At 39.5% G+C, this 21,329-nt stretch overlaps 2 protein-coding genes across 3 annotated transcripts; both read left to right on the forward strand.

The window, feature by feature from the left end:
• Positions 1–462: 462 nt before the first annotated feature.
• Positions 463–5,179, forward strand: gpr183a (G protein-coupled receptor 183a). Its single transcript, XM_085435667.1, has 2 exons — positions 463–527; positions 2,453–5,179. Exon 2 carries the CDS (start codon positions 2,471–2,473, stop codon positions 3,569–3,571), a length of 1,101 nt encoding a protein of 366 aa, XP_085291793.1. The 5' UTR covers positions 463–527; positions 2,453–2,470; the 3' UTR covers positions 3,572–5,179.
• gpr18 (G protein-coupled receptor 18) lies at positions 463–12,344 on the forward strand. 2 transcript variants are annotated; one of them, XM_085435668.1, is made up of 3 exons: positions 463–527; positions 10,651–10,700; positions 10,991–12,344. In XM_085435668.1, the coding sequence occupies exons 2-3, from the start codon at positions 10,666–10,668 to the stop codon at positions 12,000–12,002; spliced, it is 1,047 nt and encodes a 348-aa protein (XP_085291794.1). In that variant the 5' UTR covers positions 463–527; positions 10,651–10,665; the 3' UTR covers positions 12,003–12,344. The 2 variants fall into 2 exon arrangements, with proteins under 2 accessions (XP_085291794.1, XP_085291795.1); XM_085435669.1 differs by lacking the exon at positions 463–527 and adding an exon at positions 9,760–9,925.
• The last annotated feature ends 8,985 nt before the right edge of the window (positions 12,345–21,329 follow it).

Here is a 21,329-nt window from a genome sequence, read left to right on the forward strand (position 1 = left end):
CTGACGGTCATACTCCTGCACCTGAAGCAACATCCTCCCATGAGTACTCACATGGGCACAGCATGTGTATGAAACCTACATTTTGCCCCCCCGCTCAAAAAGTCACACATGACTCACCACCCACTTTTTAGACCACAAATGCCAATGAAATGATTTGTTTTATTTTGATGTAACGAGTGACAATGAGCACGTCTTTTGGCGTTATCAGTAGGTGTTTTGCAAGAGTTTTTTTTAAAGACAAAACTTTTGAAAAAGTTGAGTTAAAGCGAGAAAAGTGAGAGACGGGCAAACGGTGCGAAAGAAACAGAGAGAGAGAGAGAGAGAGAAACTGAGCGCTAGAACAGGATATTTTGTCACTATGGTTACTGGCAGGAGATACTGATCTTGATTACTTTGTCTTGTTATTTTCACCCAGGTCAGTGTGACGGTACCGCGCTCAGGGCAGCTGTGATATCTTTCCGCCAAAAATAACGTCGGTTGAATAAATGGGACTTCAAGTCTGATGAGCAGCACGTTCCATCTGTAAGGTAAGTTTCTCTCTGTGTTTTTTCCAAACTTTAACTTGTTTTGTAGTGTAACGGTGAACACCGTGTCTCTTTTGACTTGCCAAAATCAATTTCAGGTGATCATATAGATTAATATACGTGGACTAAATGTATGAAAACAGGGCATAGACTAGAGTCAGGAATTTACTCCACGTAAATGTCTCACACCAAAGCAAAAAAGTGTTTTTAAATAAACATTTTTAAATATCGTTACAATCTTCATCCTTTATTCTTTAATGTAATTGAATTTGGCAGATTCAGAAAAACAAAATACTCGCTCACTTGTGTAAACGTGACATTACCACAATCACATTACTAACTATCTTAAGAAACACACTTTTATAACACACACACTTCAAATTTGTGAAGTCATACAACAGCTTTTTGAAACTATTTAAACACAACAGTGTTCAATTCAATTCAATTTTATTTATATAGCGCCAAATCACAACAAAAATCGCCTCAAGGCGCTTCATAGATACAGAGAAAAACCCAATAATCTTAAGACCCCCTATGAGCAAGCACTTTGACGACAGTGGGAAGGAAACAGTGTTGTTGCAGGTTTGTCCAAAATGCAATTGGTGGGCCAGGAAACATTTTTCTCCACCCCACCATGTGGTCAAACAGATAGATAGAATGATAAGGCAGTCTCAATGTACACAATGTGGCACTCCAACTGCCTTCAAGGGTAGAGTACCTTGGGGAAGCTCACTTCCTCATACCCAAGGCCAGCTAGTAACACCGCTTTTTTTTTTTTAATAAACTTTTTTTTTGTGCTGTTTATGTGACAGAGTTGCAGCTGCATTGAGAATAGCCGTTGAGCAGAGGCATTGTTCACTGACTTCCTTCATGGCACTTTTAACCACACACGCTATGCCAGAAACGTCCTGTGAGTCAAAATTTTAAATAAAGGATTGGAACAGTTTGGAAATGAACGTGACTTGTGCTATTTTCCCTGGTAGTCACTTGAGACAGAAATATAAGAAATATAAAACCAATTTCATGTATGAAAAGGAAAATATGCTATATTAAAAAAAACAAACCACAATCATCTGTCAGAATAGAAAAGGAGAAGAGCTGCATATGCAGATTAAAAGCTAAATATGCTAACCTCACGCTGCGAAAAAGTAGCCAGTCGGGACATAAATGTACAACCTTTGGAGGCGTTCGTTTATCTTTTCGTAATGCATTATGAGGTTGGCTCAGGATTTTATGAATCATCTGGGTCGACGGGACTGTGATGTTTGAAAGCCAAGGCTTTGTACGTGTGGCTGTTTACATGTGCTTTGCAGTTCCAGTCTGTCACCAGTTCCTCTCAGATATCAGGTGTATCTTTGTTTGCACAAAATTTCAAACCACAAGATGGCACTACAAAGCAAAAAATCTATTTGTACCTTACAGCACTTTGTTCACAGTGTTCACTGTTTCACAACTCATTGTTAACTCTTGCTGTTGACAGATCAGGTTTTACTTTCATGAAGAACAAAATAGTCAATTTGCTTGCTTTGACTGTCCATAGCAACAGTTTTTTTTTAAAATATAACTTTATAATTTGTTAGAGTTTAGAAACACAACCTAAAAGATAATGTCAGCATTGCCATTTAAGATTTTTTTTTAATGATACTGCCATTCACGCAACAATTTTGTAGACTGTGAGGAAATTGACTTTGAGACATGCTCCTTTTACTTCCCTTTCGAAACACGGTCATGGATCTGTAACCCTCTATGTGTTCTCACACCAATGTTGACAATAGTTTCATATCATCATAAAGAAAGTCTCAGCAGTTCAGTTTATTTTTTTTTTTTCCTTTAATTTGTTACATACAAAAAATAAGAAAAAAACTCAAAGCAATGTGTTACTCTCTAGATTGAAACCAAGTGTGATTGTATTTTTTTCTTTTATGCAGATACTCAATAAATTTAAGATGGGTTCTGCCGCCGCAACCACAACCGTCAACAGTACCTCTAACTGTACCACCCTGTATGCTCATCGGGAGTATGCCAAAATCCTCATGCCTCTTTTCTACAGCCTTGTGTTCTTTGTGGGACTGTTTGGTAACTGCCTGGCCCTCCATGTAATCCGTCCCAATCTGAAGAAGATAAACTCCACTACCTTGTACTCTCTCAACCTGGTCATATCCGACATCCTCTTCACCCTCTCTCTGCCTTTGAGGATCATCTACTATGCTTTGGGTTTCCACTGGCCACTAGGAGAAGCTCTGTGCAAGATCTCAGGCCTTATCTTCTATATCAACACCTATGCGGGAGTCAACTTCATGACCTGTCTCAGTGTGGACCGCTTCATCGCCGTGGTCTTGCCTCTGCGTTTTGCCCGACTCAGGAAAGTCAGTAACGTGCGCTACATTTGTGTTGGCGTGTGGCTGCTGGTCCTGGGTCAGACACTCCCACTGCTTTACATTAACATGTGCCACAATGAACCTGATGGCTACATCACCTGCATGGAATACCCCAACCTTGATAAAGTTCCACATATTGCCACTACACTGATTGGTGCTGTTGGCTTGGGTTATGTTATCCCTGTCGTCACCATCCTGGTGTGTTATTCTGTCTTATGCTCCAAGCTTCACTTAACAGCCAAGAACAACCATTTAACAGAAAAGTCCGGCAGGAGCCGCAAGGCCATCGGAGTGATCTGCTGCGTGTCCGTGGTGTTTATCGTGTGCTTCAGCCCCTACCACATTGACCTCCTGCAGTACATGATCCGCAAGCTGGTGTCGGAACCCGACTGCAGTCAGCTCACAGCCTTTCAGGTGTCACTGCACATCACCGTATGTCTGATGAACCTCAACTCCTGCTTGGATCCGTTTATCTATTTCTTTGCCTGTAAGGGCTACAAAAGAAAACTCCTGAAAATCCTGAAGGTGCACGTTAGCATGTCATTCTCCAGCGCAGTGAGAGTGTCTCCTGAAGGTTCCTCCAAGGATTTCCTCGACGGTAACAAGATCCAGCTAAACAGCTCAGTTATGGGAACAGTCACAGAACGAAGATCCCACTATCACGACTGATCTAAAGAATTAAGGGACAAAGAGCTGCACAGAATAAGAGGAATCTTTTTGTTTCGTTTTGTTTTTCTCAGGGTGACTTTTCTCAAAGATAGTGTCTCAAATAAAGAGGTTTTAACCTTTAAATGGACTTTTGCATCATCACAAATGCCCAGCATCTGTAGACACTGGAAATGGATTGTTTTCCACAAGTGAAAGCACTCAAAGGACATTTCTGGAAATGTCTGAGAATTCAAGGAGGAACCTGTTGCAGAGCTAACATGGAGAATGGGAGGAAACCACAGTACCAATAGAGCCACACAGGTCTGGAAGGCACCAGCCTGGATTCAAAACCAGCAAGCTCACATCAAAGGGACTCACTTACAGTGATACTTCTATGAACTGAAATGTAAGGATGAATTAGATCTGACAGAAGTTTCATTCTCGTACAGAATCACGCTTCAATTGTCTTTTATTTTCCCCAAGTTTCGGTTCAGCTTTCAGGTGTAATAGTTCAGGGAAATCGACAGAGATTATTCCAACTCTCTGCCAACCTTAAATGTTTGCAAAAGCAACATATTTAATATTTTCCTGTTTGGATAATCATGCATTGTTATTTAGTGGCTTGAGGATGAGGTTGTTTTTTTATTGTTTGTTTGTTGTTTATTTAAAGAGACGTTTGCAACAACTTTAACTGTTCTGGATCTGTTTCTATAGTTATTATTTTCTGTCTGCGCAAGAGTTAGAGACGCAGTGGTTTCAAGTGCTATATGTTCCACCACCAGCAGTTTGTTATGTTTCTTGTTGAATTTTATGGTCTATATTTTAGGTTTAATGTGTGAACAACACACAGCATTTACCACATGTAAATAGGCCACAGGAACGGCCGTCATAAAACTGTATGCCATGTGTAGTGATATATTTATAAAAGGGTACTAACGTGACCAAAAACCGCTGAAAAACTGCAGAAACTGCATTTCACCCTGTGGTTTGCTAAGTGATTAACATCTGTTAAGTCAGTCATAAAACTGTTTAGCTTTGCGAGCGAGCTCGTAGTACTCAACAAAAAATTTGGGGGCATTAGAAATCTTTAAATATGTAACCATTATACCGTACTTTCGGAAGGGTGCTAAACTTATTCTTTAGTATGATTTTAGAAGTACAACTAGTGCAATAAAGCCTGAGGTAGACCAATCATCATACATGTGTGGCTGGAATTACCCGAAGAAACGGAAAGCATTGCAAAACTCTAAATTCACAAAAAAATAAAGTGTAGCTAAATCTGAAGATAGTTAGAAAACCTTTAAAGGCCCTTGATCTTTGCCAGTCTTTAAGTTTAATTGATTGTAACTTTATAACACATTGTATTATTTACTTTAGTTCAATCTGTTACTTTTCTTATTGGAGCAGCTCTAACAGCATCATTTTCTTGGGGATTATAAAGTATTCTGATTCCGATTCTGCCCAGATACTGATATGCTTTTTTTCCTTTTTACTGCACCTTGTGTAACTATAATTGGTAAATGAAAACTCTTCACAGCATTGTTTTTGGAGCAATTGTCACTTCAATGCTTGACATGTTTATGCAGCACTGTACATAATAAATGACTTGTAATAATTATTAATAATGTTTTGGATGTGACTGAGATTGTGTTTATATTGTGGGTATATCCGCTTCTTGCTGGATGCAAACAGCAGCTCTGTTTATAGTATATTGAGTCACCACTACGAATCGTTCTTAGATTTAACACCCATTTCACGTTATCTCACAACATCATCACCTTCCCACTGAACTAGAAGGCCATGAAGGGATGTCAGGTCTGGTTATTAGAAATTCAGTCAACACAGATGTGTTTTATCAGTGAAGCAGCAGAAATTGTGCACATATAAATTTCAATATTTGAGGTAAGAAAGAATTATAAAATATAACAGAATATTGCATGCATCCAACAATATTTTTAAGGACATTGAGAAATGAGCACTAGTTTAACTAATTTAACTGGTTAAGTAAGCCAAATGCTTGGTCTGAGGTTTGAGAAAAAAGAACAGTGGTGTGGTGGAATGCAAACTCTCACCTCTTGCATAGCAGCCTGCACCCAACAGTACACCACCATGAACTTATACCTTTCAGCACAAAGTTCAGAGAGCGTCTACTGTAAGCTGGCATCAAAAGGTCTGAAAAAATATGTGCGAGGATTTATTTTTACTGCCTTCGCATTTTGGAAAGGTGTAAACTTTTTGCTTTTAGTTTGAATTACACATGTGTTGGGAGACTGTGACAGGCCTTTTGGTCGGTTCAAGCTACTGAAGACAGTTTGAACTTTAGTTCTAGAATTTGATCTTATATTTGTTTACATATCTTGCTATCAGGTTGCACAATTCTGTCTAATTTGCTAAGATTGTGAAACAGTGGCCTTTTTTGGCTGTTGTTTAGAACAGAGCAGAACAGAAGGAATATTTCTGAAGGAGACTTTGATATGCGATTGCAAAGAAACAGAGCACAATGTTAAAAAAAGACTAACTAGTGAGAAGTTCAGCAGCGTTTAATGCTTATGTGTCACTATAACATATGCCAGGGTGGCAGCAAACCCACAGAGCAAAACACATGGCACCATTTACAAAGTACAGTACTGTGAAGAACTTTGAACTTTGGAACGCAAGGGGTTTGTAGCACTTATTACAGAAAAATTTTATATATATGAAAAAATGCTAAGAGTGCCATTAAGTGAAGAAATCAGAGGTACTAAGAGTATCCAAAAACTGTGCCACTGATTTGTAAAAATTAGCAGTTGGGTGGAATTGCTATCAAGAAATTTACAAGTATGTAAATATAAAAGACATCAAAACATCAACAGAAAAACTTAAAGCATCTTAGTATTTGTATTAAGAAAACCTGGTACTCTTGTTACAGAGCTGCCAGCCCTCTGACACATTCACCACCCACATTTAGTGTGTCACACAAACATTTGCACTTACACATTTTAATGTCAATGTGTTTCCTGTATCACTTGATTTCTCACAAATAATAAAACGATAAAAGATAAAACGACACCATTTTAATGTATATATAAAAGGGGATGTTGAGCTCTCAAACAATAGTTTTCAAAGGCACACTGCCATCATTTAACAAATCACAACATGACCACATTAGATAAAGCCTGGTAAGTTACGCTGAAGACAGATTTGCAGTTGTAGTGTCAGAGCTAGCACGAAGGTGCTGCACCGAGAACATGGTTTATAGCTTCACCTGGATGTAATCTGATCCACAGATCTGTCAGCTGTGCTGTTTGAAAACCAAACAGCAGCGATGTACAACGATAAAAACCTGAACTCACGGTTTTGTCTCCTCTGAGTAGGCTGACATTAAAAGTACTCCAACAAGTAATTAACGTAACTTTTCGCTGTCACCTTTGTACAAACCTGATTTAATCTCTAAGCTGCAGGAAGTTTGCTGGTGTGGTAGCTGTGAGAAAAGGAGCAAAAAAGTGAAGCTGTGGTAAAAATACTTGAAACTAGACAAAATACTTGGAATGTTATCTGATGACATTTAGTCACCAGATAGAAATTAATCAGCCATTTAAGTTAACCATCTACGTCACTGTCATACGTACATGCAAAACAGCATCTTTCTTTCTTGGATTTTACGCCTTTGGTTATACAAAACAAGATATGTTTTCTTGTTTTGTTGTTCATTTTTTCATAGGTCAACTTATGTTACTGGAATGTTTTGCATTTACATAAGAGTTAAGTATGAGTCAGAATATATGCATATATTGACATATATGCATTTTGACACTGTTATCTTCGTACGTTTAGTTCAACGGGAACATGTCTCTTGATGATAGTGTGGTTTCTTCGTTTGCAATAAACACATATTTCACACATATAATTGTCAGCTGCTTCATCGTGCTTTGTTTCTGTCACTTATATTTCTCGGAGGGGCTGACAGTATGAACATCATGTCAGAATCATGGCCATAGGTCAGATATTTTAAATATGGAGGTTTTTGAGACAAACCTTTATAATAATCCCAACTAATACATGGAAAATTGACAGGTAATGAATGGGTATTTAGTTAAAGTTTAGCATGGTGCTGCATGGTGGTGGCCATGCTCTAGGTGTGAATTTAAGTGTAAATGATTCTCTTACTCTGTGTTAGCACCGTGGTAGACGCGCAACATGCTCATGGTGTGTCCTGCCTCTCACCCAGTGATGGCTAGGATAGGCTCCATGATGACTGATATTAACTAATCTTTAATAATTACAGAGTTGATGTTACTTTGTCACATGTTGTTGTGACATAAAATGATTAATTTATGAATTAGAAATTAATTTACATGTGTGTGTGATAACAACAATATTCTAATGAAACTGGCACAAATAACATTTTATAGACTCTTGTGGATTTTTTTTTTATAATTTTAAACATTACTTTTATATGACTCGAGCGTCATTACTGTTTAGTGTGTGTGAAAACGAGAAACACCAAAGGTCACCAAACGGGAAACAGGGAGTCCCACACAGGCCTTCTAGCACACTGCAGTGGGTCTGAAAGGGGGGCCTGATGATGAAAGTGCGCATGTGGGAGCCAGAGTGCTTCTTGGACAGGGTTGAGACAAACCATAATTCACTCTCACATTTAGACTCATCAGCTGATAAAGTACATCATAAGATCGACCTTTTTGGTATGAGCTATCACTGCTAACCACTACACCACAGCGCAGCTAACTAATGTGGTCAAAGAAAGTTTGCGTACAAAACCCTTCAACTCTGCGCCACCTTGAACAAATATTGAGTTTGCGAATCCTTAAATTTATAAAGCAGTTACTACAAATAAAATATGATATACTGATATAATGCTTTCTTTATTGTAAAAATAATATATACGTTCCGCAGTGAATAAATAAGCCACAGGCTGGGTGTGTTGTAGTATTTCTTTTCAGCCTCTAGAGGGCAGTGTAAAACAGCGTAAGAGAGGTGGTGATTAACCAAATAAAATGTGCTTCTCAGAGGGGCCATATATCAATTCTAAATGTAGACGGAAGCTACAAAAGAGGACCTAATAATCATTTTATTGAAATATTACTTTTATGCTTTTACAAAAAATGGCATAGTATAAAATAGATAGTTTAAAAAGAGCAAAGGGAGAAGGGGAGAGGTAGTTGATGTCTGGTTATCTGTATAGAGAAAGCATAAATACACTCCTTGTTGCTTATACAGGTGAATAATTAAACATGTACTATAGAGTTGAATATTGACGCAACCACATGACAACTATCAAAGAGAGGAAAACATCACACAGACTGTTGTCATAACAACATATTGCAATGAACACAAAGTACCATCTGGTGCGAGATTTTTTTTAAGACACATCAAGAGGACAAGCCGATAGATAATTATTTCCCAGGAATAAGAATTAGACTGAATGAGCTGTGATCAAAATGCAGTACTAAAAAAAACCCAAAATCCACTGACAATAAGAAGAAGTTTAGCATCAAAGCTGACAAATCTGCACGGCACAATTATGAATGTGCATCGGGGCAACATGTAAAACCTTTTGTGGGAGCCGCAAAAAAGAAAAAACCTGTGGTGAGTGATGGAAACGGTCTATTTTAAGCCCTGCGAATGAACCAGCGAGGACGTGAACAGAAGAAGTTTTGTTCTCACAAAGTTCTTTGAGTCAAACGTCCCAATTGATAGTTTTTACCACCTTACACACACACACTAATCAGACGCATTAATCTGTATTCAATCCGGGTCCACGCTGACCTTGAGCGTTTCACCTGAGCTATGCGCTTTGCATCCATTAAGCCGATGTGGTGTAAAACCATCTCCCAGCATCAGCGTGAAGTGTCTATTACCACCGTCTTATTTCCTGTTTATATGGCAACTGCCTCAACATCCTGTTTTTAATTACTTCTCTCCAGCAGCAGATGCTTCTCGCAGCAACCTGCTGTGGATTACTCCCCTGAGAACTAATGTGCTGTGACAGACCCCACTTTTCCAATCAATAACTCGCCCTAAATCTGCCATCTCTCTGCCTGCCAAACACACTCCCACTTCTAATGGCACATCATTTTCTTTAAGGGGGTGTAATTGCAGACTGTGGAAAGCTGTAGTCCATTTCTGTTCCAACCACGCAGACAGTGTAAAGGAATCTAAAAAAGAGCAGAAACTATAACGCACGGGCGACACAGGAAGTGAAGGGGGCTTTACAGCCTCTTCTGTCTCGCCACCATTACAGTCAAATTCAGAGAGAAAGTATTCACTTCCCTGTTTTGGCCGTGAGAGCTTGGTATTCTGACATCTTCATGAGCTCCATTTGGCTTCATAAACCTGCTGTTGTGAGCTTGTCAAGATGTTTGTTTGATTTTTGTGGTAAGTGCAGCCTTTTATTGTCCAGGCAAAGCTACCTGATCTGTTTCACTTTTAAGCGTTGAAGGTTGTAGTATTGGCAGACGTGTTTCATGGCTACTTTGTACAGTATGCGTCTTTTGGTGCTACTAAAAATCGATTCACATGATATGTTTGTTTCATTTACATCTTTCTTTCATCTAGATTATGTCTAGTTTGCTGTGGGATATCTAGATTGATAGATATTCTATAATTTTATTTACATACAATAAAAAAAAGTACGTGGAGTGGAGTACAGTAGAAAAGAAATGGGTAAATGTCAAACAGAAGTCACATGATTTCTTATCAAGATACTAAATCACTTTCTCAGGGATACAAGTCACACTTCCACATTTGACTCTAACCACAGATTGCAGTTCAATCAAACATTTGCTTTCATTTTTTTCTTTTTCTGTTTATTTGGGTGATTTTTGTTGTCTGCAGTTATAGAAAAGCTCTCTGTTTCGCATGGTACAGCTGCACCGCATTTTAAAAATATATATTCAAATTAACAGCTGCTGCTGTCATCTGTAACATAAAAATGTCCATATTTAGAAGAAGCCACCATTTCAACTGAGTGTCACTTCTGTAAATCTAATTGTGTCGTTTTAATTCCCGTCTAGAGCAGACGGTTTGATCGTGCTAAACGTTAGGAAAGACTCTTAGTTTTACATTTTTTCTAAGTTTTATGTTTTGGTCTTTCTTCTCAGATTTTACTCGTGTGGATGGATGAGGAACAGATTCAAAACAATCCATATATGTAAGTTATATTTTGAGTTGTTTTGACAGATTATTTTGGTCATAACTGTCACTCTAAGAATTTGTAGCTGATTGAAATTATTCAGCTCCATGTAGCTGATGTACTTTTAGGGATCCACAAGTGGTAGCCAAAGTACATCCTTTTCAGTACCAAAACCTTTTTGGATGTGTCATACGAATATTAAAAGCACCACAGCTGCATCAGACATGACCACATGTGATATATAAACCGAAATGTTGAAACAAAGGTACTAATGAATGACAACTGAAACAAACGCCATTGTCTTTCAGTATGACAGTGGATCTAAACTCCACCAACATGTCTGCAACTATGAAGCCAGAGCAGGGACCAGTGGAGTACCGCATTTCAGGCCTGATTTTCTACTGCTTCATCTTCGTCATTGGAGTCATGGTTAATTTCACAGCTTTATGGGTGTTTGCCCTAACCACAAAGAAAAGGAACTCAGTCACTATCCACATGATAAACGTGGCACTGGTAGACCTCACCTTCATCCTGCTGCTTCCTTTCAGAATGGTATACCACCACCAGGACTACTGGCCTTTTGGAGATCTTTTCTGTCGAATCATGGCAGCCTTCACCATTTTCTACCCTTGCATGGCTTTGTGGCTGTTTGCCCTGATTAGCACTGACCGTTACATGGCCATTGTCCAGCCAAAGCACGGCAAGGAGTTGAGAAACGTCCCGAAGGCTGTGGTGGGCAGTGTTGGGGTCTGGGTCATGACCATGGGCAGTTCTGTACCATTGCTCTTCTCCCAGAAGGACCCTGACCGGGCCTCTAACTTCACCACCTGCATCAAGATGCAAGACATCATCCACATGCGCCATGACAACCCCGTCAACTTTGTGCGACTTATCTTTTTCTTCCTCGTCCCCATCTGCATAATGATCGGCTGCTATGTCGTCATTGTGGACAATCTGATTCATGGCCGCACCTCTAAACTCAAACCTAAAGTAAAGCAAAAGTCCATCCGGATTATAATCACGCTCATTATCCAAGTGCTGGTGTGTTTTGTGCCTTTTCATGTGTGTTTGGTTGTCCGTTTGCTGGGGAACGGCATCGACGGGGGGTATAGCACTTGGGCAGTCTTCACCACATTCCTCATGAACCTAAGCACAGTCTTGGATATCATCCTGTACTACATCGTCTCCAAGCAGTTCCAGGACAGGGTGATTAGCGTGATTCTGTACAGGAACTATCTGCGGAGCGTGAGACGAAAGAGCAGGCACACGCACACAGGCAGCATCAGATCAATGAGCAATATGACCAGCGCAATGATATGAAACAGCCACAGTCATTTCAAAATGGGACTGCGATACGTACTGTGAGCGCTTTTGCACAATGTAACACTGAATGCATCGCTGTGTACATGGTTCATTATCAAAGTCTAAATCAAGAACTTGCAATTAATTTCCAAGGTGTAATTTACACTCACAGTATGGGAGTGCTGCTGTTGTGGCAAAAAACATCTGTGTTCAGAGCTGATTGACTCACCCATGAGACTTGAGATGGTGTTTTTCTTCTTTTTTTTGTGCATCTTTGCTTTAGCAGACAAAGCACGAGTGGCTATGTCTCAGGTGTGATGTGTGCAGGTGAAAATAAAGCTCACATTCATTTAAGATGTAGCACACAGTATCTCAATGTCTGCTTTGTTGTACGTGAACATTGAAACTCTTCTCAACCTACTCGCAGCGTCACTGACAGCCTCCACGGGGGGTGGGGGGGTGGGGGGGACTTACAGGAAACAATGGTGGGTTTTACATATTGTCTCTTTGGTTTGTTATCGTGCGGTGTTTTGAACTTTATCTCTGCAGCACCTCGGTTTCTGCAGAGGCGAAGTGAGCAAATGTTGCCATTGCTGCGGCATGATGTCATGCACACAAGGAGCAAAGTTTTTTCGGCTGCTTTTATATTTAGATTTGCATAGAAAAAAGGGAAAGTCCAACCTGTGGTGCAGCACATACAACACACCACAAGTTTTGTTAAAATTGCTGTAAATTTATTGGCCAGGTGATGGCAGCATGGCACAGCTACAACAGATCCCATCAACCCAGGAGAGCAGGCCATCACAGTGCTTTCTTGACTTTTGTCAAGCAGACTGTGCAAGATTTTTGTTTTCTGTTTTAAAAGTCTTTTTCTTTGTTCATTGGGGGATTTCATTTATTACATCCAGCTTCACAAAAGCCAACACTTCAGTTTTTCTTCCCCGTGAAACAACCAGTGCGCCTCATTTACACAGAAGTCCTAGCAGCTTTCCGAAACAGGAATCAGACCAAAGCGTGTTTATGGTGCAATGTGAATTGTATTGATTGGATGTTAAATGATTCAGTCGCTTGGAGTGCATTTACAGTAACATGCTCGAGAGATGTCAGGGAGGCTATTCGGTAGATTTAAAACCACCTTAAGCTTAAAAGAGAGAACCTTTTTTTCTACACGGAGATACTTCAGTGTCAGATCTCTGCCGCAAAAGTAATTTATTCTCAGTTTCTTCTTCCTCAAATGACAGACAAGGAAATGAGTTAGACGTGAATGTGTGACAGTTCTGTCTCTGCCAAGTGGCTGTAAGTGGAAGAAATGTGACGATTTTGATAGGTGTCCAGCCCAAACATCACTAAGAATTGATTTTGGTGTGGCCAGTTGTTAAAATAATTGAGTTATTGTTTCTGTCGCGACAACGCAATCTTAATTGGGTCAGACAGTAAGCCAGTGTAGCTGGGTAACAGTGTAGTGGCGCTTTCGATTACACAGTAAGAGCACCCTGTGGTGCAATCACAGATAGCAAAGTTATTGCATAGCTGATCACTTGCAAACACAGGCTAAATATACCCCATTAAACTGTGAAAGTCTTTAAAATGTGCCTGATTCTGTTAATGTTCTGATTGATTTTTCACAAGCAAGTCCAGCTGTATTCATACTCAGAGTAGTAAAAGGATAAACTGCACTGATGGTCCACGTGGCATTCGGCTGATTGGTTAACAGCATTCAGATGAAGAAGAGGCCAGTGTGTATGGCATGAAAGGGTTAGATTTACACTGTCCTAAATAAAAGAAGGCAGACATCAAAATTTCCAATCTCGTGGAATTCTGGGAACTGCAGTTCATCATATGGTGATAGGTTTATTGGCTGGTGGACTACAAGTGGATTTATAAGGGAGAGGTCAAAGGTCAAATGAAACATCAGAGGGTTGTCTATGTGTCCCACCTGTTAGACATCAAAGACAAACCAGCCACAGTGCTCACAGCAACTGGCATTTAAAACAATTAAGTTTCCTGTCAAGTCCCTGTGATGAATTATCCGGAAGCTTTACCCGCTGTAATTCTAAATCTTCCCAACAAGTGCCTTTGTTGTAGAGAAATTAATGAAAACAAGATTGTCTTTCATAGGAGCTGATCTAACAGCGCAACAGCCAGCTGCTCTTCTTTGGGAATAAAAACAGTCAGCATTAAACACAGCTCGCACAAAATACTTTTTTTTTTCTCCTTTCTCTTTTTTTTCCCACCACTCGTGTGGAAAACAAATCAGGCAGCAGGCGCAGTGGCCATCTGTTTTGTTATTTGATATGTGTGAATACATGTTGTAATGACTTTGTTTGTGAATCACTCTGCGCGGCAGAACACACGAGAGCTCTCGAAGTGCTGGAGTGTTCAAAGCTAATCATATAATTGGACACAATAGTCGATGACAAATGGAGACGCTTGGAGCCAGCCAGCTGGGGAAGTGAATATGTAATCATTGTAAAATCATATCATTTTTGCATATTTGAAGACAGCTTAATAGAGTTTGCGTGTCAGCACACTATCAAATGATGATCAGAGACAGTGTTGCTGCATTTGTTTTTCAGATTGTGCTTTTTTTATATATTTATCTGTGCCGTGATTAAAAGTGTTTCTAAAGAGCTGGTTTCTGATGCTGCGTGTTCATGTGTGTTCCATTAAATCCTGAAAGTCAAAGCAGATCTGGGAGAAAATACTCCTCTGAATTAGGAGAAAAGAAGGAGTAGTTAGAGCTACAGTTGTACCGTAGCCTGGGGGGGATGCATGGAAAGATTGTGCATTTAAAACATTAACAAAATTCCAATACAACTAAAATATATTCACACAGAGACACCTGCATGCTATGTGCTGTAAAGAAAAACGTGAGAAATGGACAAACTGCTGACTAGAAGTATTGTTCAGTTGTGGAAATGCGCTTTTTCTGCCACTCCATTTACTAGTAGTTAAAATTAAAGCCACCAAACCAAACGAAACACTTTGGTTTACTTTGGGTTTTTTTAACTGTCTCACAAATAATGTAAAATAAAATGTTGACTGACTTCAAATTAATGCCGAAACAAAGGTGCCTAGTGGATTTTGTAACAGTTTTGTTTGAAGCAATGTTTTCCACAGTTTTACTATATACCATCAGTCTTCATATTGTTCCCATTAGAGAGCACAAGGACATGAAAGAGGGCCTATAATGTTATATAGATACTGTACACATCCAGCCTCAGCTGGGCCTCCTCATCTACTGTATGGCATTAGCAGCCAGCAGCTGCCTGCATTTACATCGTTTAGCGTTTCTCTCAGGGCACTTTAATACGCTGAACCTCTCCCCTGGTAAACTTTACAATAGGATGTTGAAGGATACTTCTGGACTGCCATAGGAAATGAGAGGCACATGTGCGTGGATGTAGCGGTGCAACGGCGGATTCCCCCCTGCGATACTGAGCTTAAGGGCTGCACAATGAGACTAATGGATTCCTTTTGTGGACAAAACTAGGTTAAGCACATGAGCTATTGTTTTTATCTGTATTTGGACGTGCAATCATATCTTATGAAGAGCAGGAACTGTGTGAGGTATGCACATTAGCAAGGATAGCCTCTCAGAGGTAATCTTTTCCTCTGGCAACTGCAGTCTACTTCTGCATTGTCTTTTGTCTCTATTAAAAGGAGATAATCTAGTGCAAGAGTTTCAAATGCTGCTAAACTGCCTCCAATTGACCCTCTATTTAGCACAAGAAGGAGAGGAAATGTATGGCCTTGATTACATCTGTGTGTCTATTTTAGCAGACTGTTCTATTGCTGATTCACACACACGGCCAGCCACCATTAAGAACCATAAATAATGTAAAGGCCCTCATCTGTGTGTATGTATGTGTATTTTCCAACTCCCAGCTCAGCTAAGTGGTTGAATGGAAACCTTGGCCTCCTCCTTGTCAGGTTCTCCGTAGATCTATATAAGATTTGTTCAAAGTCATTGTAAAGAATAACATTCACAACACTGTTCTGCTCCATGCACATGGCAAAGTTTTTTAATTCTATTAGGTGAAGTGGAATAGGAGCTCCAGTGGGGACTGTGTCAGGTTGTGTTAATATTTAATCCGGTCTCACTTCGGGTTCCGCATGATCCACGGTATTGTCAAAGAAGAATGAGAAAGCAACATTACAAGGCGGATAAAAAGACATGGATAAAGACACCGTAGCTCCAGGACACGGCCTCACTTAGGATGTAGTGTTGTGAAATGCTTGTTGAAGACACTATTATGAGATGCCACTTTGCATCTCTCCTCTCTGCAGAGCTCCTTGCCATAGTGCAGGGCTCTCTGAACAGAAAGCAATATTATGGCAGCTAATGCTAATGCACTTATTTCAGCTGATGTGCATCTAAAGAGAGCTGACTGACAAATTGAATGTACAAGCAGGTAAAGAGGAAGAGAAGAATAAATGTGCATAAAAGTAGGATGCCGCATTAGTCTATAGTGTGTGTGTGTGTGTGTGTAGGAAAGAGGGAGAAACAGAGGGAGGGATGAAGGAATGGAATGAAGAGCGAGGGAGGCCTTTCACTTCCTCTGTGTGCACATCACGTCTCCTCTCCCTGAGCTCAATTACAGGATTGATACTCAGAGAGGAAACTTCATCATGTCGTACAGATGTCTTCACTGGGAAAAAGAGGGAGACGATGCATGTTGTCATTTAACGTGACATGGCCTGCGCTCATTGAGAACAAACAAAATGAGAAACAGTCGGACTATAGATTTCATTAAAGGCTAATAATAAATATGGAGCACTGGTGTAGAGAGGGAGCCCGCGGAAGGAAGACTGGAGGCTACTTACTGACGGAAGAAGGAACTGGAGGTTGGCATGCCTGTTGGATAGAGAATTTAACAATTCTGCTGAGTGAATTAATCGAAAACAATATCTTGTAAACAATAATACTCTTTCAGCGAGCCATTCTGCTCCATCATAGTAAACATTTTTTATAACCCAGACAGCTCTATAAAGTGCTTTAGGCATCATTGGGCACAACCATCATTAGTCAGTGCCTGTGTGTAAATCTGAATAAAGTCACTGGGCTGGTGATGCAGCGCAGACACAAGCCCATATCTATTTTACACTGTTTCATTTCAAACGTGACACAAGCAGAGAACACACTCCACAACAATGGCCATGTTTTGCTTTAATTTGATTAGGTTTTGTCTCAGCAAATGCCAAGTCCTGTTTTGCCTCAAGAACATATCTCTTAATCACGTTCCATCCAGGCTGTGTCTTTCATCTAAATCTCACAGCCGTGGCTCACACCCAACTTTATTTCGCTGAAAGGTAGGGGGAAAAAAAGCACATACATACACACACACACACACACACACACATATACACAAATGTACCAGCAGGCACACGCACACATCCAACAAGGGGGAATACAATGACAAAAGCCTAGCTCTCATCTCTGTCATATAAAGTGATGTTTTGTGTTTAGCTGTGTGCAATAGAGGTGTGTGCGTGTCTGTGTGTGTGCTTGCCTCTGTGTGTGTGTGTGTGTGTGTGTATGTCTGCAGGGCTCAGATCCATGTTGTTTGGTTTGCTTCTCCATTAAGAGAGCTGTAAAGGAGAGGGAACAGATGGCTGCTGGCCCGCTCTGTCCTGCATCCTCTCACAACTGCCACACTTCCTGTGCGTCCATTAATCTTCTCTCACTAGTCCTGCAGCACAACTTTATTAAAACAACTCAGGAGAGAGCGAACAACAAGCCCGCACAGCTGTCAGGAGCAAAAGACAGAACCATTCGTCCACAGAAGAACGGCCTCGGATTTCGAGACGCATCTGTAAAACAGCTCAAGTAGAATCTGGTTCGCTTTGAAGCAGGCTCTGCAAAGCGAGCGCTGCTGTAGAGGCACAATAAATGCTCATTAGAACGCAGCTGGAACTGCTGTTGTTGCAGAGTTCATTGGCATAGTTTGTCAAACTTAAACGTGTACGGCTCTAGCTCCCTGTCTGGAACAGACTACTGTTTTACTCCACTCTAGAAGCTTGTGGGAAATGTGGTGTACTGGGCACATTTTGGCCTGAGCTAAAGCTTTTTGAGCACTAATAGAATACCTGTTAAACATTACAATAAATTATACATCTGAACTTCTTAATGCGATCGTGCGCGCTAATTCGCAACAAAAATGTGAGTCGTTTTTACAGTAACCTTTCCACATAAATGCGTAAATTCTATAATCACACAAGGCCTAAATTTGTTGTCTTCCCTGATTGTTTTCTTGGAATGAAACAAATGTGCAAATTTGCATGTTTGGCTCTGTCATGACAAATTCTAACAACGTAGCTCTATTTGGCCCTATGCTCTGTGTCCATAACAGTCAGTGGGTAAATTGAAAAATCAATTCCAATTTAAATTATTGGAATAAAGGACTCCAGGAGCTGAGGATATAAAAAAAAAAAGAAAGAAAAAAAATGTCTTCTAGATCCCCTTTAATTGGAAAGTCATTTCTTCGGGGTATTCTAATGGTTCTGTGGGAAGATTGCAAAATAAAGTTGATGAGCTGGGGGGAGGTTAATAGTGTGTGCTTGTGTTTGTGTGTGTTCTACTGACCCTGTGTGTTTTCTTTGCTCTGCCAGCCAACGTTCAGTCTTCCCCTCCCTTATGACAGAGGCATCAAATGAAGACTAATCCAGTGGGCTCACACACACTCAGACACACACTCCCTTATGCCTGTGGTCACTCGTCTCATCTGTCTGTTATCTGGGGGAGTGTCGGTGGCTCTTGGGTCAAACTAAATTAACCATCCCTCGCTCACAATTGTAAAAATGTAATTGACTTAATATAACCAACCCTGGTGATTCGGATACTGTGTCTGTGAGTAATTTTGCAAGAGCCTGCAGATGCACTTCAGATATAAATCACTATTGTATTGATATTTCAGGAAAAACAGTGGCCGCTTAAAAAATGTATCTGTTCCAGGGCCAAAAACTCGTTATTCCACAGTAACAAATGATACTGGTTCAATGTCCTGAAAACACAGGTGAAAAAGTCAGACAAGATAAGATGTGAATCATTTACATCACTTTCCGAATTTCTAATTTATTCATAAACTTGAAATGGATCTACAAAAATTCCCTTGTGCAAATATATCTTCTTATTTCTAAGCCCATTGTTTGCTTTACTTGCTCTATGTCAGTGACAGATGATACTCATGTTAAGTTTTAGATAAATAAACCAAATCATTAATGATATGAATGCAGGAGCATGAAAACTAATAGGTATTAAGGCTTCAGCCACACCAAACAATTCAATGAGTTAGGAATTGTTTCCCTCACTTAAAGACATAAATCACCAACTGGAGCTACTTTGGTAACCTACTACTTTTCTCATCTGAGAATATTAACCACATCACAAAGGGAATGTTGATGAATTTAGAATACCAATTTAGAATTACGTTTTAACCCTCAGTGTATTTACAGAATTAAACCTTTTTAAACATATATATTACCATTTTAGCAACAGAAACACCAACATATGATACATATTTCAAGTTTTCAGGGCCCCAGTATTGAAACTAAATATTGAGTTTGTGACACAGTTCCCGACTTTTTTCTTTATGATGCCACAGGAACAAACTAAAGTAAAAGGAATGACTGTGTCCATCATACGCTACTGTGGTGGTGGTGCTAAAAGGCTTGCAGAGGCCGACTTTTGTGTAGTTCCACGGTGTACTAATCTGAAATACAGTGAAAAAGTCAGACAACAGAAGACATGAACCACTTACGTCAATTCTTATATTTCCTCTGAGGGCAGGACAGGGTCCCTCACCTTAGGAAGCCTAGGAGCAACACCTCAGAGTACTCATTTCACTTGGTTGGGTCCACTCTCCATTTATATTAGAAAAAAATAACCTTCTGTTGTCACCGCAGGTGTAATTAATTACTTTGGCAATTTCCTTCAATACCAAAATATTTTTTTTGACACGGCGTACAAAGGTTAAATAAATGCATAAAACTATCAAATCATTTAATGTGTGCCACATATTCAATAATTTATTCATGTTTACCGAGGTAATATAAGATTTAATGAATATTAGGTTTATATACTGAATAGATTTAAATCTTCACATTTCTCTGTATGAATAACAATAATGCTCCTTGTGGCAGAAATCAAATTTCCTATTGACTATGGATCATGTGACAGCTAGTACTCCTACTGGCTTTAACTAAAGAACCCACCTCTGTCCATCTCTTTCAGGATCCCCACAGTTCTAATGATCTAGCTTCTTTGCATTTCAGAATTTTCTTTCTTCTTCCATCCATTCTTCCATCCAGTGTAACTCATTCACATTCACACCTACATCCAAATGTATAATCACCAGTTAACCTAACATGCATGTCTTTGGACAGCCTGAGTACTTGCTAACAGCTCACAAAGACATGGGGAGAACATGCAGAGTCCACAAAGAAAGGCAGAATCCTGTATTAAACCCAGAAGCAACAGCATTAAGCACCACATCACTGTACCATCCCCAAAACAGAGGTAATACTGGACTTTGCATCATTGTGGCCCATGATATAAACTTAAAAGAGTGCTAATGATGCTGATGTTGGTGCTAATTAGTGCTACATAACATAAGTATAATTTTACTTACCAAAAAATAAATTCTTGGACAGACTGTTTGTACTTTTTTTTTATAATAATACATCTTATTTGGCAGAAAATTATATTATGAAAGGCACCGACACCACAAACACAGTCAGGAAGTTTAATTCATGATTTGAATTAGCCAAAGTGAAACCCAGTCAGCATCTACCTGTGGCGTAGTGCTTCCACAAATTAATCAAATTGAAATAGGAAAATAAAAACCCATAGCTATCATCAGTGTTGGTCAAGTTACTTGAAAAAAGTAATCAGTAACTAATTACTGATTACTTCCCCAAAAAGTAATCCCGTTACCTTACTGATTACTTATTTTCAAAAGTAAGTAATTACTTAGTTACTTTTTAAAAACACAATTTACAACCTTAGGTGATAAAGCGATAGATCTTTGAGGCCAATTCTACTTTTTCTACATAATCCATCATACAAAATGTAATCAAATGGAAAGGTCCCTTTTTAAAACTTGTTTTATTAGTTTTAATCTTTTAACTTTATGCATCAAGCAAAAATTTAATTATATGCAACATTCTCTGACTTAATATTTAAACCTATTTTCTGCACATTCCAGCACACAAAATATTTTTTTTTGTGTGTGTGTTTACACTCACTCTTTCAAATAGATGCAAGTAAAACACAGCAGAAAATAAATAAAGTCAAAGACTCAGCGGTCCTGTTGCTCTATTTTCACATGTAAAGCAAGAGTCGGG

This window comes from Copadichromis virginalis, linkage group LG16, assembly GCF_057382275.1.
Source record: "Copadichromis virginalis isolate Kocher_CV1m ecotype Utaka linkage group LG16, C_Virginalis_male_GT1.1, whole genome shotgun sequence".
Classification (NCBI taxonomy): domain Eukaryota; kingdom Metazoa; phylum Chordata; class Actinopteri; order Cichliformes; family Cichlidae; genus Copadichromis; species Copadichromis virginalis.

Bases quoted from the DNA above. Each gene is read 5' to 3' on its own strand.
- gpr183a (XM_085435667.1), top strand. From the start codon at position 2,471: ATGGGTTCTGCCGCCGCAACCACAACCGTCAACAGTACCTCTAACTGT.
- gpr18 (XM_085435668.1), top strand. From the start codon at position 10,666: ATGGATGAGGAACAGATTCAAAACAATCCATATAT. The intron at 10,701-10,990 runs GTAAGTTATATT...ATTGTCTTTCAG, and splicing joins ATTCAAAACAATCCATATAT to TATGACAGTGGATCTAAACT.